The sequence below is a fragment of the Oncorhynchus tshawytscha genome, linkage group LG24 (assembly GCF_018296145.1).
Source record: "Oncorhynchus tshawytscha isolate Ot180627B linkage group LG24, Otsh_v2.0, whole genome shotgun sequence".
NCBI classification, from domain to species: Eukaryota; Metazoa; Chordata; class Actinopteri; order Salmoniformes; family Salmonidae; genus Oncorhynchus; species Oncorhynchus tshawytscha.
Window position 1 is genome coordinate 28,530,001 of NC_056452.1, and position 18,020 is coordinate 28,548,020.

Genomic DNA, 18,020 nt, shown 5'->3' on the forward strand with positions numbered 1-18,020 from the left:
ACTTTCTATGAGCTTGTGTGGCTTACCACTTTGTGTCTGAGCCGTTGTTGCTCATAGACGTTTCCACTTCACAATAACAGCACTCACAGTTGACCGGGGCAGCTCTAGCAGGGCAGACATTTGACAAACTGACTTGTTGGAAAGTTGGCATCCTATGACAGTGGCACGTTGAAAGTCACTGAGCTCTTCAGTACGGGCCATTCTACTGCCAATGTTTGTCTATGGAGATTGCATGGCAGTGTGCTTAATTTTATACAGCTGTCAGTCAGCATTGGGTTTGGCTGAAATAGCCGAATGCACTAATTTGAAGGGATGTCCACATACTGCTGTATATATAGTGTATGTGACCAATAATGAGATTTTATTTGGGGCCTTGTGCTCGGCCAGTGAGGAGGCAGATATGGAGTTGGAGTGTTTTAGATATGGAGATATGGAGTGTTTTACTTCCTGTTTACTATGTTTCCTCTACAGCCTGGTACTTTTTTGAGCACTGAATGGTAATGTGGTGTATTTTAGTGGGATTTTAAAATACACTTAAAAAAAAAATAATAATAATGTTTTAACTCTCGCTCCCTCCTCGATAGCCACCTTTCATTATGTGTATCTGACCACAGAAGTGTTTGGAAATCTGCCACACGCCCTTTTGAATCAGCTTTGTTTTGTCAGAGAAAAACAACGTTTAAACATTTAAAAACTATCTGGAAAATGTCTTTGTTTGGATCACTTTACACATTTATTTAGGGATCCACCCCTGTAAACATCATTTATTTAGGGATCCACCCCTGTAAACATAATTTATTTAGGGATCCGTGTCTGGTGTTAATCGCTCTCTTGAGGTCTTGCCACAGCATCTCAATCGGGTTACGGTCAGGACTCTGACTGGGCCACTCCAGAGGGCGTATTGTCTTCTGTTGATTTACTTCTGTGTTTTGGGTCGTTGTCCTGTTGCATCACCCAAATTATGTTGAGCTTCAATTGGCGGACAGACAACCTTACATTCTCCTGTCTTGATAAACCTGGGAATTAATTTTCCATCGATGATAGCAAGCTGTCCAGGCCCTGAGGCAGCAAAACAGCCCCAAACCATGATGCTCCCTCCACCATACTTTACAGTTGGGATGAGGTTTTGATGTTGGTGTGCTGGGCCTTTTTTTTCTCCACCCATAGAGTTGTGTATTCCTTCCTTCCAAACAACTCAACTTTAGTTTAATCTGTCCACAGAATATTTTGCCAGTAGAACATCCAGGTGCACGTTTGAGAACTTCAGACGTGCAGCAATGGTTTTTTTTGGACAGCAGTGGCTTCTTCTGTGATGTCCTCCCATGAACACCATTCTTGTTTAGTGTTTACGTGTCGTAGACTCGTCAACAGAGATGTTACCATGTTCCAGAGATTTCTGTAAGTCATTAGCTGACACTAGGATTCTTCTTAACCTCATTGAGCATTCTGCGCTGTGGTCTTGCAGTCAGCAGTCAGTAGCAACAGTGCTGAACTTTCTCCATTTATAGACAATTTGTCTTACCGTGGACTGATGAACATCGAGGCTTTTAGAGATACCTTTGTAACCCTTTCCAGCTTTATGCAAGTCAACTATTCTTAATCTTAGGTCTTCTGAGATCTATTTTGTTCGAGGCATGGTTCTCATCAGGCTATGCTTCTTGTGAATAGCAAACTCAGATTTTGTGAGTGTTTTTTGTAGGGCAGGTCAGCTCTAACCAACATCGCCAATCTCGTTGATTGTACTCCAGGTTAGCTAACTCCTGACTCCAATTAGCTTGTGGAGAAGTCATTAGCCTAGAGGGGTTCACATACTTTTTTTACAACCTACACTGTGAATGCTTAAATAATGCATTTAAAATAGACAAGAAAAATACAATAGTTTGTGTGTTGTTAGTTTAAACAGACTGTGTGTGTCTATCGTTGTGACTTAGATGAAGATCAGATCAAGTTTGATGACCAATTTATGCAGAAATCCAGATAATTCCAAAGGGTTTCACATACTGTTTCTTGCCACTGTATGTCAATAAAGATGATTGTGACGTGTGTAAAGGGAAAGCTAATTGTGAGCAACATTGATAATACTTCAGATAATAGTGTTCATTCTCTAGAGTCCATTCCTCCTCTATCGGCTTCAGTCAGCTGGACAGAACAGAACAGGCTTTCTGAACCATGGCTTTCTGAACCAGTCTATCGTGGCTATAAATAAAATATCCCACGCCTGATGATGTAATCAGTCTCCTCAGGTTTGTTTTCGATCTTATAGCCAGTGTGAGATCTCTGCGTGTATCCTTCTAACCCTAATCCTAGCCACTGACTACACAGTGTGAGATCTCTGCATGTATCCAATCTAACCCTAATCCTAGCCACTGACTACACAGTGTGAGATCTCTGCGTGTATCAAAATCCCAAGGTGTTCTAGTACTGAGGGATATAGAGAGCTGTATATTGAGTGCTTTGCCTATACCGTATCCCCAAGAAACAATGGTTTAGAAATCTCTCTCTTCCCTTTAGACAAATCCGTGTTTCCTTCTCTAGATACAGTCCATTAATCTGTTAATTAATTCAATTATTACAACCAGATCCCTTCTCTCTTTAAAATCTTTCTCTCGCTCTAAGATCCCTCTCTCTCTCCCTTCAATATCCCCCTTTCTCTCTCTCTCTCTCTGCCACCCAGTGTCCCCGCTCTCTCTGTTTCCATCTCATCTCGCTATCCTTTCTACTCCTCTGCCTTTCCCCATCTCACAGCTTTAGCCCACATCCGCTGGTTTCTCCCTGCCCCTTTTTTGTCTTCCTCGTTCCCCCTTCTCTCTCAGTCTCTCCAGCTCCTGACATCAGCCCTCCGACACACAGCAGTACAGCCACACTCTGCCTCTCCACAGCCACTGCACTCAAACACTGAAATACATCCATTTTGCATCTCTCATCTTCTCCCTCTCGCCGTTCTTCCTCTCCATCCACGACAAGCATTTAGCCACCAACACAGCTGATTTTCTGAGAAATGTTTCAGCCTACCTCTCTCTCTCTCTCTCACACACACGGAGAGAAGGATATAGAGAGATTGTTGTACCTACCTGGCTGCTGCTACGTGGTGCGATTCCTATACAGTTCCCCATCCTGCATTCCATATCATCTAGTACAGGCGATGTGGCTGTAGTGGTGCTACAGGGCTGACAGAACACCGCTCTGCAGAACTGCATCTCAGGCAGTGAAACGCCACAGCAGAGACACGGCTACGGAAGCATCACAGAGGAGAGCTGGAGCAGGCTAGGAGGAGGATGTGCTGCAGGAGGGAGATGCCACAGAGGAAGTGTGTGTCAACTGTGTGTGTGTTTGTGTGTGTGAGGAAAAGGGGGTATATCTAGTCAGTTGTACAACTGAAATTTGTCTTCCGCATTTTACCCAAACCCCCTCTGGATCAGAGAGGTGTGTGGGGGCCCGTGGAAAGGGGGATACCTAGAACAGTGGGTCCGCTCGAGGATTCGATCCAGCAACCTTTCGGTTACTGGCCCAATGCGCTAACCACTAGGCTACCCGCAACTGCACATGCATGTGTGTATCTGTCTCTCTCTCTCTGTGTGTGAGTCCCATTGTGTGTATCTGTCTCTCTGTGTGTGAGTCCCGTTGTGTGTATCTGTCTCTCTGTGTATGAGTCCCGTTGTGTGTATCTGTCTCTCTGTGTGTGAGTCCCGTTGTGTGTATCTGTCTCTCTGTGTGTGAGTCCCGTTGTGTGTATCTGTCTCTCTGTGTGTGAGTCCCGTTGTGTGTATCTGTCTCTCTGTGTGTATCTGTCTCTCTGTGTATGAGTCCCGTTGTGTGTATGCACGTGAGTGAGAGTGTGTGAGTCAGGGACTAATACATGCTTTGCCTGCACCGCCCAGGGTTAACATTTGACCTACAGTACCCGTCAAAAGTTTGGACACCTTTCATTCCAGGGTTTTTCTTAATTTTTGACTGTTTTCTACATTGTAGAATAATAGTGAAGACATCGAAACGATGAAATAACACATATGGAATCATGTAGTAACCAAAAAAAGCGTTAAACAGATTCTTCAATGTAGCCACCATTTGCCTTGTTGACAGCTTTGCACACTCCTGGCATTCTCTCAACCAACTTCACCTGGAATGCTTTTCCAACAGTCTTGAAGGAGTTCCCACATATGCTGAGCACTTTTTTGGCTGCTCTTCCTTCACTCCGTGGTCCAACTCTAGCTAGCTACGTTATATGCAAATTAAATTCAAAGTGAAACGAGAGCGATTTATTTATGTATTCTGTCCCCGTATCAATAAGATCCCATCTCATGGTATAATATATATTAGGCAGAGGAACACAGCAACTGGAGGGAAAAAACACCTGATCACGTGGCACTACTCCCGGCGCCGACAGAGCATGGCCGCCTCGCTTCGCGTTCCTAGGAAACTATGCAGTTTTTTTTTTTTACGTGTTATTTCTTACATTAGTACCCCAGGTCATCTTAGGTTTCATTACATACAGTCGAGAAGAACTACTGAATATAAGATCAGCGTCAACTCCGCATCAGTACGACCAAGAATATGTTTTTCGCGACGCGGATCCTGTGTTCTGCCTTACAAACAGGACAACGGAACGGATCCCATGCAGCGACCCAAAAAAACGACTCCGAAAAGGAGGGAAACGAGGCGGTCTTCTGGTCAGACTCCGGAGACGGGCACACCGTGCACCACTCCCTAGCATTCTTCTTGCCAATGTCCAGTCTCTTGACAACAAGGTTGATGAAATCCGAGCAAGGGTAGCATTCCAGAGGGACATCAGAGACTGTAACGTTCTTTGCTTCACGGAAACATGGCACACTGGAGAGACGCTATCCGAGGCGGTGCAGCCAACGGGTTTCTCCACGCATCGCGCCGACAGAAACAAACATCTTTCTGGTAAGAAGAGGGGCGGGGGCGTATGCCTTATGGCTAACGTGACATGGTGTGATGAAAGAAACATACAGGAACTCAAATCCTTCTGTTCACCTGATTTAGAATTCCTCACAATCAAATGTAGACCGCATTATCTACCAAGAGAATTCTCTTCGATTATAATCACAGCCGTATATATCCCCCCCAAGCAGACACATCGATGGCTCTGAACAAACTTTATTTAACTCTTTGCAAACTGGAAACCATTTATCCGGAGGCTGCATTCATTGTAGCTGGGGATTTTAACAAGGCTAATCTGAAAACAAGACTCCCTAAATTTTATCAGCATATCGATTGCGCAACCAGGGGTGGAAAGACCTTGGATCATTGTTACTCTAACTTCCGCGACGCATATAAGGCACTGCCCCGCCCCCCTTTCGGAAAAGCTGACCACGACTCCATTTTGTTGATCCCTGCCTACAGACAGAAACTAAAACAAGAGGCTCCCACGCTGAGGTCTGTCCAACGCTGGTCCGACCAAGCTGACTCCACACTCCAAGACTGCTTCCATCACATGGACTGGGAGATGTTTCGTATTGCGTCAGATAACAATATTGACGAATACGCTGATTCGGTGTGAGAGTTCATTAGAACGTGAGTTGAAGATGTCGTTCCCATAGCAACGATTAAAACATTCCCTAACCAGAAACCGTGGATTGATGGCAGCATTCGCGTGAAACTGAAAGCGCGAACCACTGCTTTTAAATCAGGGCAAGGTGTCTGGTAACATGACCGAATACAAACAGTGCAGCTATTCCCTCCGCAAGGCTATCAAACAAGCTAAGCGTCAGTACAGAGACAAAGTAGAATCTCAATTCAACGGCTCAGACACAAGAGGCATGTGGCAGGGTCTACAGTCAATCACGGACTACAGGAAGAAATCCAGCCCAGTCACGGACCAGGATGTCTTGCTCCCAAGCAGACTAAATAACTTTTTTGCCCGCTTTGAGGACAATACAGTGCCACTGACACGGCCTGCAACGAAAACATGTGGTCTCTCCTTCACTGCAGCCGAGGTGAGTAAGACATTTAAACGTGTTAACCCTCGCAAGGCTGCAGGCCCAGACGGCATCCCCAGCCGCGCCCTCAGAGCATGCGCAGACCAGCTGGCCGGTGTGTTTACGGACATATTGAATCAATCCCTATACCAGTCTGCTGTTCCCACATGCTTCAAGAGGGCCACCATTGTTCCTGTTCCCAAGAAAGCTAAGGTAACTGAGCTAAACGACTACCGCCCCGTAGCACTCACTTCCGTCATCATGAAGTGCTTTGAGAGACTAGTCAAGGACAATATCACCTCCACCCTACCTGACACCCTAGACCCACTCCAATTTGCTTACCGCCCAAATAGGTCCACAGGCGATGCAATCTCAACCACACTGCACACTGCCCTAACCCATCTGGACAAGAGGAATACCTATGTGAGAATGCTGTTCATTGACTACAGCTCGGCATTCAACACCATAGTACCCTCCAAGCTCGTCATCAAGCTCGAGACCCTGGGTCTCGACCCCGCCCTGTGCAACTGGGTACTGGACTTCCTGACGGGCCGCCCCCAGGTGGTGAGGGTAGGCAACAACATCTCCTCCCCGCTGATCCTCAACACTGGGGCCCCACAAGCGTGCGTTCTGAGCCCTCTCCTGTACTCCCTGTTCACCCACGACTGCGTGGCCACGCACGCCTCCAACTCAATCATCAAGTTTGCGGACGACACAACAGTGGTAGGCTTGATTACCAACAACGACGAGACGGCCTACAGGGAGGAGGTGAGGGGGTGAGGTGAGTGTGGTGTCAGGAAAATAACCTCACACTCAACGTCAACAAAACTAAGGAGATGATTGTGGACTTCAGGAAACAGCAGAGGGGACACCCCCCCATCCACATCGATGGAACAGTAGTGGAGAGGGTAGCAAGTTTTAAGTTCCTCGGCATACACATCACAGACAAACTGAATTGGTCCACTCACACAGACAGCATCGTGAAGAAGGTGCAGCAGCGCCTCTTCAACCTCAGGAGGCTGAAGAAATTTGGCTTGTCACCAAAAGCACTCACAAACTTCTACAGATGCACAATCGAGAGCATCCTGGCGGGCTGTATCACCGCCTGGTACGGCAACTGCTCCGCCCTCAACTGTAAGGCTCTCCAGAGGGTAGTGAGGTCTGCACAACGCATCACTGGGGACACCTACACCACCCGATGTTACAGGAAGGCCATAAAGATCATCAAGGACATCAACCACCCGAGCCACTGCCTGTTCACCCCGCTATCATCCAGAAGGCGAGGTCAGTACAGGTGCATCAAAGCTGGGACCGAGAGACTGAAAAACAGCTTCTATCTCAAGGCCATCAGACTGTTAAACAGCCACCACTAACATTGAGTGGCTGCTGCCAACACACTGTCACTGACACTGACTCAACTCCAGCCACTTTAATAATGGGAATTGATGTAAATATATAAACAATGCTACCTTATATAATGTTACTTACCCTACATTATTCATCTCATATGCATACGTATATACTGTACTCTATATCATCGACTGCATCCTTATGTAATACATGTATCACTAGCCACTTTAACTATGCCACTTTGTTTACATACTCATCTCATATGTATATACTGTACTCGATATCAGCTACTGTATCTTGCCTATGCTGCTCTGTACCATCACTCATTCATATATCCTTATGTACATATTCTTTATCCCCTTACACTGTGTATAAGACAGTAGTTTTGGAATTGTTAGATTACTTGTTGGTTATTACTGCATTGTCGGAACTAGAAGCACAAGCATTTCGCTACACTCGCATTAACATCTGCTAACCATGTGTATGTGACAAATAAAATTTGATTTGCAAGGGAGGAGAGGAGGCAGCTAGGAGCGTAAAAGGACCATGCCTCTCTAAAACACAGACCCAGAGGCAATGAGTCTTCATTCATGACGCACGTCTGCATTCATGCAACTACAAAAACAGCATTAGAAAGTAGAGTGGACTCATCTGAAATAGGGCAGAGGAAAACATGGCTGTAGGAATGTGTGGGTTTTAAAATGAAAATGTTCTGATGCTGTGACAAAGTAGTAACACATTATGGAACTGAAACGTCCCTTATAAACCCATTATTTACATGGAACTGAAACGTCCCCTATAAACCCATTATTTAGATGGAACTGAAACGTCCCCTATAAACCCATTATTTAGATGGAACTGAAACGTCCCCTATAAACCCATTATTTAGATGGAACTGAAACGTCCCCTATAAACCCTTTATTTAGATGGAACTGAAACGTCCCCTATAAACCCTTTATTTAGATGGAACTGAAACGTCCCCTATAAGCCCATTATTTAGATGGAACTGAAACGTCCCCTATAAACCCATTATTTAGATGGAACTAAAACATCCCCTATAAACCCATTATTTAGATGAAACTAAAACATCCCCTATAAACCCATTATTTAGATGGAACTGAAACGTCCCCTATAAACCCATTATTTAGATGAAACTAAAACGTCCCCTATAAACCCATTATTTACATGTTGAAACTGAAACGTCCCCTATAAACCCATTATTTAGATGGAACTGAAACGTCCCCTATAAACCCATTATTTAGATGGAACTGAAACGTCCCCTATACACCCATTATTTACATCTTGAAACGTCCCCTATAAACCCATTATTTACATGACTGAAACGTCCCCTATACACCCATTATTTACATGGAACTGAAACGTCCCCTATACACCCATTATTTACATGGAACTGAAACGTCCCCTATACACCCATTATTTACATGGAACTGAAACGTCCCCTATACACCCATTATTTACATGGAACTGAAACGTCCCCTATACACCCATTATTTAGATGAAACTGAAACGTCCCCTATAAACCCATTATTTACATGACTGAAACGTCCCCTATACACCCATTATTTACCTGCAGTTACATGATGAATGATTTCCACCTAAAACACACACAACATAGGAATGCATTAAAATCACTATCAAACACAGCTGGTACCTGAAAAAGCACAGCAGGCTAGCAGGAACATCTAAACCCTTTGGCCAAAAGGATTGTGGGGAACTATAGGCTTCTGCAAAGCCAAAACGTTGTATATCTGGGTACCAGGAAAAGAAGCCCTGGCAAACAGCAATAATCTCTCATTCCTTGATCTGATTGTGATGTGTTAGCTCAGCAAAATATATGTTGAGGATGTGTAGATCACCCTCATTTTCTTCCTTGAAGTCAAACACACAATCACTGTCTTGGGTTCACTCTCTTTAATCAAATAATACAAAAAACCGCGAACAAGTCCTATGAATAGAAAACTAATATTTATAGCTAAAGTTAAAGTCGATAAAATTCTCTAATGTTTTAAAAGGAAATAGCTGTTATATCAGCATCATTCTGTGTGCTGTGTGCTGGGAGCATGGATCAGTGGCTCGGTGATATCAAAGGCCTCAATTAACTCCTAGAGAGAGAGAGAGAGAGAACAGAAGAAAACATCATCCAACTCCTTCAGAAGAAAACAATTCATCTTGTGATATAACATCATCATCAACAACAACAAACAACTCTAGCTAATTTTCCCACCAACTTCAGACACCCTCTAGCGGTTGGGGGATTAAATGACCTCAACATTTAAATAGGTTGGTAAATAAAGGTGCATTTTGCAACTCAAGATACCCTTCTAGCTAGCTGACCACCGATCATTGCAGTTTATGTAAGTTAAATTAGGTTTTCAGAGTTTTCAGAAAAGTAATTATATATATATATATATATATATATATATCAAACGTTTTGTGGGACACAATGTATATTGTAAAATTTGACTACGCGACAGACCCCACATCTTTTAATATCCAACTTTTAACCTAAATTATTCATACTCAATTTATGTGTTAGTATTAAACTGTTATCTACTTTCTCAAAACATAAGATTAATCTGTAAAACAAAAATAATGAAATAGTTGGTTACAACATTGAAGAATATTTAGGTGAAAAAACATTTAAGAGTCTACAGGATGGCGCATCGGGCATCGTGCAACGGACATCGGGCATCGGGCATCGTGCAACGGACATCGGGCAACGGACATCGGGCATCGTGCAACGGACATCGGGCATCGTGCAACGGACATCGGGCATCGTGCAACGGACATCGTGCAACGGACATCGTGCAACGGACATCGTGCAACGGACATCGTGCAACGGATATCGTGCAACGGACATCGGGCAACAGACATCGGGCATCGTGCAACGGACATCGTGCAACAGACATCGGGCAACGGACATCGTGCAACGGACATCGTGCAACAGACATCGTGCAACGGACATCGGGCATCGGAATGAAAAGTTGTCAGCCAAGCCCTTTTTCCTTTACCAGGAGGATCGGCAACGATCTAGTAAACACTTCAGATACGAGGTTGGTGTGTCTTTTTCTGAACAAAAATGTAAAGATAATTAAATGAATGTAACAAAATAGTAAGGTGGCCAATAACTGGGGACCGTATGCCAATAACTGGGGACCGTATGCCAATAACTGGGGACCGTATGCCAATAACTGGGGACCGTATGCCAATAACTGGGGACCATATGCCAATAACTGGGGACCGTATGCCAATAACTGGGGACCGTATGCCAATAACTGGGGATGTAATTTTTGGGGGGGCTAAACCGCTTATCAAAAAGCTGATCGTTGTTAGAAAGTCCACTGAAATGTCAAAGATGCTAATTGTTTTAACGACACCAATGATCCCAAAACATTGAGGTCTTTGATCACAAGACAACACTGTTGAAGGTGATATATTTCTTAACCGCTGTTGAATACGCTGATAATACAGGGTGCTAATCTACTGTTACAGACCAAATTATATACGGAGAAAGAATTACAAGAAACTATGCTAAAAATCAACGTGTATGTGTCCCTGTCCCAGTGTGTGTGTGTATGTGTCCCTGTCCCAGTGTGTGTGTGCGTCCCTGTCCCAGTGTGTGTGTGCGTCCCTGTCCCAGTGTGTGTGTGTGTGTGCGTCCCTGTCCCAGTGTGTGTGCGTTCTGTCCCAGTGTGTGTGCGTTCTGTCCCAGTGTGTGTGTGTGTGTGCGTTCTGTCCCAGTGTGTGTGTGTGTGTGCGTTCTGTCCCAGTGTGTGTGTGTGTGTGCGTTCTGTCCCAGTGTGTGTGTGCGTTCTGTCCCAGTGTGTGTGTGCGTTCTGTCCCAGTGTGTGTGTGCGTCCCTGTCCCAGTGTGTGTGTGTGTGTGTGCGTCCCTGTCCCAGTGTGTGTGCGTTCTGTCCCAGTGTGTGTGTGTGTGTGTGCGTTCTGTCCCAGTGTGTGTGTGCGTTCTGTCCCAGTGTGTGTGTGCGTTCTGTCCCAGTGTGTGTGCGTTCTGTCCCAGTGTGTGTGTGCGTTCTGTCCCAGTGTGTGTGCGTTCTGTCCCAGTGTGTGTGTGTGTGTGTGCGTTCTGTCCCAGTGTGTGTGTGTGTGTGTGTGTGCGTTCTGTCCCAGTGTGTGTGTGTGCGTTCTGTCCCAGTGTGTGTGTGCGTTCTGTCCCAGTGTGTGTGTGCGTCCCTGTCCCAGTGTGTGTGTGTGTGTGTGCGTCCCTGTCCCAGTGTGTGTGCGTTCTGTCCCAGTGTGTGTGTGCGTTCTGTCCCAGTGTGTGTGTGCGTTCTGTCCCAGTGTGTGTGCGTTCTGTCCCAGTGTGTGTGTGCGTTCTGTCCCAGTGTGTGTGTGCGTTCTGTCCCAGTGTGTGTGTGTTCTGTCCCAGTGTGTGTGTGTTCTGTCCCAGTGTGTGTGCGTTCTGTCCCAGTGTGTGTGCGTTCTGTCCCAGTGTGTGTGTGTGTGTGTGTGTTCTGTCCCAGTGTGTGTGTGTGTGTGTGTGTTCGTGTTCTGTCCCAGTGTGTGTGTGTTCTGTCCCAGTGTGTGTGTGTGTGTGTTCTGTCCCAGTGCGTGTGTGTTCTGTCCCAGTGTGTGTGTGTGTGTGTTCTGTCCCAGTGCGTGTGTGTGTGTGTTCTGTCCCAGTGTGTGTGTGTGTGTGTTCTGTCCCAGTGTGTGTGTGTGTGTGTGTGTTCTGTCCCAGTGTGTGTGTGTGTGTGTGTTCTGTCCCAGTGTGTGTGTGTGTGTGTGTTCTGTCCCAGTGTGTGTGTGTGTGTTCTGTCCCAGTGTGTGTGTGTGTGTGTGTGTGTGTGTTCTGTCCCAGTGTGTGTGTGTGTGTGTGTGTGTTCTGTCCCAGTGTGTGTGTGTGTGTGTGTGTTCGTGTTCTGTCCCAGTGTGTGTGTGTGTGTGTGTGTGTTCTGTCCCAGTGTGTGTGTGTGTGTGTGTGTGTTCTGTCCCAGTGTGTGTGTGTGTGTGTGTGTTCTGTCCCAGTGTGTGTGTGTGTGTGTGTTCTGTCCCAGTGTGTGTGTGTGTGTGTGTTCTGTCCCAGTGTGTGTGTGTGTGTTCTGTCCCAGTGTGTGTGTGTGTTCCGTCCCAGTGTGTGTGTGTGTGTGTGTGTGTGTGTTCCGTCCCAGTGTGTGTGTGTGTGTGTGTGTGTGTTCCGTCCCAGTGTGTGTGTGTGTGTGTGTGTGTGTGTTCCGTCCCAGTGTGTGTGTGTGTGTGTGTGTGTTCCGTCCCAGTGTGTGTGTGTGTGTGTGTGTGTGTTCCGTCCCAGTGTGTGTGTGTGTGTTCCGTCCCAGTGTGTGTGTGTGTGTGTTCCGTCCCAGTGTGTGTGTGTGTGTGTGTTCCGTCCCAGTGTGTGTGTGTGTGTGTGTTCCGTCCCAGTGTGTGTGTGTGTGTGTTCCGTCCCAGTGTGTGTGTGTGTGTGTGTGTGTTCCGTCCCAGTGTGTGTGTGTGTGTGTGTGTGTGTGTTCTGTCCCAGTGTGTGTGCGTGTTCTGTCCCAGTGTGTGTGCGTGTTCTGTCCCAGTGTGTGTGTGTGTGTGTGTGTATTCTGTCCCAGTGTGTGTGTGTTCCTTCCCAGTGTGTGTGCGTTCTGTCCCAGTGTGTGTGCGTGTTCTGTCCCAGTGTGTGTGTGTGTGTTCTGTCCCAGTGTGTGTGCGTGTTCTGTGTCCCAGTGTGTGTGTGCGTGTGTGTGTCCCAGTGTGTGTGCGTGTGTGTGTCCCAGTGTGTGTGCGTGTGTGTCCCAGTCCCAGTGTGTGTGCGTGTGTGTCCCAGTCCCAGTGTGTGTGTGTGTGTGTGTGTCCCAGTGTGTGTGTGTGTGTGTGTCCCAGTGTGTGTGTGTCCCAGTGTGTGTGTGTCCCAGTCCCAGTGTGTGTGTGTGTGTGTGTCCCAGTCCCAGTGTGTGTGTGTGTGTGTGTCCCAGTGTGTGTGTGTGTGTCCCAGTCCCAGTGTGTGTGTGTGTGTGTCCCAGTCCCAGTGTGTGTGTGTGTGTCCCAGTCCCAGTGTGTGTGTGTGTCCCAGTCCCAGTGTGTGTGTGTGTGTGTGTGTGTGTGTGTGTGTGTGTGTGTGTGTGTGTGTGTGTCCCAGTGTGTGTGTGTGTGTGTGTGTCCCAGTCCCAGTGTGTGTGTGTGTGTGTGTGTGTGTGTGTGTCCCAGTCCCAGTGTGTGTGTGTGTGTGTGTCCCAGTCCCAGTGTGTGTGTGTGTGTGTCCCAGTCCCAGTGTGTGTGTGTGTGTGTCCCAGTCCCAGTGTGTGTGTGTGTGTGTGTGTGTCCCAGTCCCAGTGTGTGTGTGTGTGTGTGTGTCCCAGTCCCAGTGTGTGTGTGTGTGTGTGTGTGTGTGTGTGTGTGTGTGTGTGTGTGTGTCCCAGTCCCAGTGTGTGTGTGTGTGTGTGTGTGTGTGTCCCAGTCCCAGTGTGTGTGTCCCAGTGTGCAGTCCCAGTGTGTGTGTGTGTGTGTGTGTGTGTGTGTGTGTCCCAGTCCCAGTGTGTGTGTGTGTGTGTCCCAGTGTGTGTGTGTCCCAGTCCCAGTGTGTGTGTGTGTGTCCCAGTCCCAGTGTGTGTGTGTGTGTGTGTTTGTCCCAGTCCCAGTGTGTGTGTGTGTGTGTGTGTGTGTGTGTGTGTGTGTGTGTGTCCCAGTGTGTGTGTGTGTGTGTGTGTGTGTCTCCCAGTGTGTGTGTGTGTGTGTGTGTGTCCCAGTCCCAGTGTGTGTGTGTGTGTGTGTGTGTGTCCCAGTCCCAGTGTGTGTGTGTGTGTGTCCCAGTCCCAGTGTGTGTGTGTGTGTGTGTGTGTGTGTGTGTCCCAGTCCCAGTGTGTGTGTGTGTGTGTGTGTGTGTGTGTGTGTCCCAGTCCCAGTGTGTGTGTGTGTCCCAGTGTGTGTGTGTGTCCCAGTCCCAGTGTGTGTGTGTGTCCCAGTGTGTGTGTGTGTGTCCCAGTGTATGTGTGTGTGTGTGTGTGTCCCAGTGTGTGTGTGTGTGTGTGTGTGTCCCAGTCCCAGTGTGTGTGTGTGTGTGTCCCAGTGTGTGTGTGTCCCAGTCCCAGTGTGTGTGTGTCCCAGTCCCAGTGTGTGTGTGTGTGTGTCCCAGTCCCAGTGTGTGTGTGTGTGTGTCCCAGTCCCAGTGTGTGTGTGTGTGTGTGTGTGTGTCCCAGTCCCAGTGTGTGTGTGTGTGTGTTTGTGTGTGTCCCAGTCCCAGTGTGTTGTGTGTGTCCCAGTGTGTGTGTGTCCCAGTCCCAGTGTGTGTGTGTGTGTGTGTGTCCCAGTCCCAGTGTGTGTGTGTGTTTGTGTGTGTCCCAGTCCCAGTGTGTGTGTGTGTGTGTGTGTGTGTGTGTGTGTGTGTGTGTCCCAGTCCCAGTGTGTGTGTGTGTGTGTGTGTGTGTCCCAGTCCCAGTGTGTGTGTGTGTGTGTGTGTGTGTGTGTGTCCCAGTGTATGTGTGTGTGTGTGTGTGTCCCAGTGTGTGTGTGTGTGTGTGTGTGTCCCAGTCCCAGTGTGTGTGTCCCAGTGTGTGTGTGTCCCAGTCCCAGTGTGTGTGTGTCCCAGTCCCAGTGTGTGTGTGTGTGTGTCCCAGTCCCAGTGTGTGTGTGTGTGTGTCCCAGTCCCAGTGTGTGTGTGTGTGTGTGTGTGTGTCCCAGTCCCAGTGTGTGTGTGTGTGTGTTTGTGTGTGTCCCAGTCCCAGTGTGTGTGTGTGTGTCCCAGTGTGTGTGTGTCTCCCAGTGTGTGTGTGTGTGTGTGTGTGTGTGTCCCAGTCCCAGTGTGTGTGTGTGTGTGTGTGTCCCAGTCCCAGTGTGTGTGTGTGTGTGTGTGTGTGTGTGTGTGTGTGTCCCAGTCCCAGTGTGTGTGTGTGTGTGTGTGTGTCCCAGTCCCAGTGTGTGTGTGTGTGTGTGTGTGTGTGTGTCCCAGTCCCAGTGTGTGTGTGTGTGTGTGTGTGTGTGTCCCAGTCCCAGTGTGTGTGTGTGTGTCCCAGTCCCAGTGTGTGTGTGTGTGTGTGTCCCAGTCCCAGTGTGTGTGTGTGTGTGTGTGTGTCCCAGTCCCAGTGTGTGTGTGTGTGTGTGTGTCCCAGTGTGTGTGTGTGTGTGTCCCAGTCCCAGTGTGTGTGTGTGTGTATGTCCCAGTCCCAGTGTGTGTGTGTGTGTGTGTGTGTCCCAGTCCCAGTGTGTGTGTGTGTGTGTGTGTGTCCCAGTGTGTGTGTGTGTGTGTGTGTGTGTGTGTGTCCCAGTCCCTGTGTGTGTGTGTGTGTGTGTGTGTGTGTGTCCCAGTCCCAGTGTGTGTGTGTGTGTGTGTGTGTGTGTGTGTCCCAGTCCCAGTGTGTGTGTGTGTGTGTCCCAGTGTGTGTGTGTGTGTGTGTCCCAGTGTGTGTGTGTGTGTGTGTGTGTCCCAGTCCCAGTGTGTGTGTGTGTGTGTCCCAGTCCCAGTGTGTGTGTGTGTCCCAGTCCCAGTGTGTGTGTGTGTGTGTGTGTCCCAGTGTGTGTGTGTGTCCCAGTCCCAGTGTGTGTGTGTGTGTGTCCCAGTGTGTGTGTGTGTCCCAGTCCCAGTGTGTGTGTGTGTGTGTGTGTCCCAGTCCCAGTGTGTGTGTGTGTGTGTCCCAGTCCCAGTGTGTGTGTCCCAGTCCCAGTGTGTGTGTGTGTGTGTGTGTGTGTCCCAGTCCCAGTGTGTGTGTGTGTGTGTCCCAGTCCCAGTGTGTGTGTGTGTGTGTGTCCCAGTCCCAGTGTGTGTGTCCCAGTCCCAGTGTGTGTGTGTTCTGTCCAGTGTGTGTGTGTGTGTGTGTGTTCTGTCCCAGTGTGTGTGTGTGTGTGTGTGTGTGTGTGTGTGTGTTCGTGTTCTGTCCCAGTGTGTGTGTGTGTGTGTGTGTGTTCTGTCCCAGTGTGTGTGTGTGTGTTCTGTCCCAGTGTGTGTGTGTGTGTTCTGTCCCAGTGTGTGTGTGTGTGTGTGTGTGTTCCGTCCCAGTGTGTGTGTGTGTGTGTGTTCCGTCCCAGTGTGTGTGTGTGTGTGTGTTCCGTCCCAGTGTGTGTGTGTGTTCTGTCCCAGTGTGTGTGTGTGTGTGTGTGTTCTGTCCCAGTGTGTGTGTGTGTGTGTGTTCTGTCCCAGTGTGTGTGTGTGTTCTGTCCCAGTGTGTGTGCGTGTTCTGTCCCAGTGTGTGTGCGTGTTCTGTCCCAGTGTGTGTGCGTTCTGTCCCAGTGTGTGTGTGTGTTCTGTCCCAGTGTGTGTGCGTGTTCTGTGTCCCAGTGTGTGTGCGTGTGTGTGTCCCAGTCCCAGTGTGTGTGTGTGTGTGTGTCCCAGTGTGTGTGTGTCCCAGTGTGTGTGTGTGTGTGTGTCCCAGTGTGTGTGTCCCAGTGTGTGTGTGTGTGTGTGTCCCAGTGTGTGTGTGTGTGTGTGTGTGTGTCCCAGTCCCAGTGTGTGTGTGTGTGTGTGTCCCAGTCCCAGTGTGTGTGTGTGTGTGTGTGTGTGTGTGTGTGTGTGTGTCCCAGTCCCAGTGTGTGTGTGTGTGTGTGTGTGTGTCCCAGTCCCAGTGTGTGTGTGTGTGTGTGTGTGTGTGTGTCCCAGTCCCAGTGTGTGTGTGTGTGTGTGTGTCCCAGTGTGTGTGTGTGTGTGTGTGTGTGTCCCAGTCCCAGTGTGTGTGTGTGTGTGTGTGTGTGTGTGTCCCAGTCCCAGTGTGTGTGTGTGTGTGTGTGTGTGTCCCCAGTCCCAGTGTGTGTGTGTGTGTGTGTGTGTGTGTGTCCCAGTGTGTGTGTGTGTGTGTGTGTGTGTGTGTGTGTCCCAGTCCCAGTGTGTGTGTGTGTGTGTCCCAGTGTGTGTGTGTCCCAGTCCCAGTGTGTGTGTGTGTGTGTGTGTCCCAGTGTGTGTGTGTGTGTGTGTGTGTCCCAGTCCCAGTGTGTGTGTGTGTGTGTGTGTGTCCCAGTCCCAGTGTGTGTGTGTGTGTGTGTCCCAGTGTGTGTGTGTCCCAGTCCCAGTGTGTGTGTGTGTGTGTCCCAGTCCCAGTGTGTGTGTGTGTGTGTGTGTGTGTGTGTCCCAGTCCCAGTGTGTGTGTGTGTGTGTGTGTGTGTGTGTCCCAGTCCCAGTGTGTGTGTGTGTGTGTGTGTGTGTGTCCCAGTCCCAGTGTGTGTGTGTGTGTGTGTGTGTGTGTCCCAGTCCCAGTGTGTGTGTGTGTGTGTGTGTGTGTGTCCCAGTCCCAGTGTGTGTGTGTGTGTGTCCCAGTCCCAGTGTGTGTGTGTGTGTGTGTGTGTGTGTGTGTGTGTGTGTGTGTGTGTGTCCCAGTGTGTGTGTGTGTGTGTGTGTGTCCCAGTCCCAGTGTGTGTGTGTGTGTCCCAGTCCCAGTGTGTGTGTGTCCCAGTCCCAGTGTGTGTGTGTGTGTGTGTGTGTGTCCCAGTCCCAGTGTGTGTGTGTGTGTGTGTGTGTGTCCCAGTGTGTGTGTGTGTCCCAGTGTGTGTCCCAGTGTGTGTGTGTGTGTGTGTGTGTCCCAGTCCCAGTGTGTGTGTGTGTGTGTCCCAGTCCCAGTGTGTGTGTGTGTGTGTGTGTGTGTCCCAGTCCCAGTGTGTGTGTGTGTGTGTCCCAGTCCCAGTGTGTGTGTGTGTGTGTGTCCCAGTGTGTGTGTGTGTGTGTGTCCCAGTGTGTGTGTGTGTGTGTGTGTCCCAGTGTGTGTGTGTGTGTGTGTGTGTGTGTCCCAGTCCCAGTGTGTGTGTGTGTGTGTGTGTGTGTGTCCCAGTCCCAGTGTGTGTGTCCCAG

The 18,020-nt window shown here is 48.6% G+C and overlaps 1 protein-coding gene across 4 annotated transcripts in view; it reads right to left on the reverse strand.

Moving 5' to 3' along the window:
* Window positions 1–9,206: 9,206 nt before the first annotated feature.
* LOC112247858 (non-structural maintenance of chromosomes element 4 homolog A-like) overlaps window positions 9,207–18,020 on the reverse strand; it is a 37,335-nt gene continuing 28,521 nt past the window's right edge. For all 4 annotated transcript variants that reach the window (XM_042305629.1, XM_042305628.1, XM_042305627.1 and 1 more), the window contains one exon: window positions 9,207–9,412. In XM_042305629.1, coding sequence (XP_042161563.1) covers window positions 9,344–9,412 — 69 coding nt within the window. In that variant the 3' untranslated portion in view covers window positions 9,207–9,343. The remainder of the gene's footprint in view (window positions 9,413–18,020) is intronic.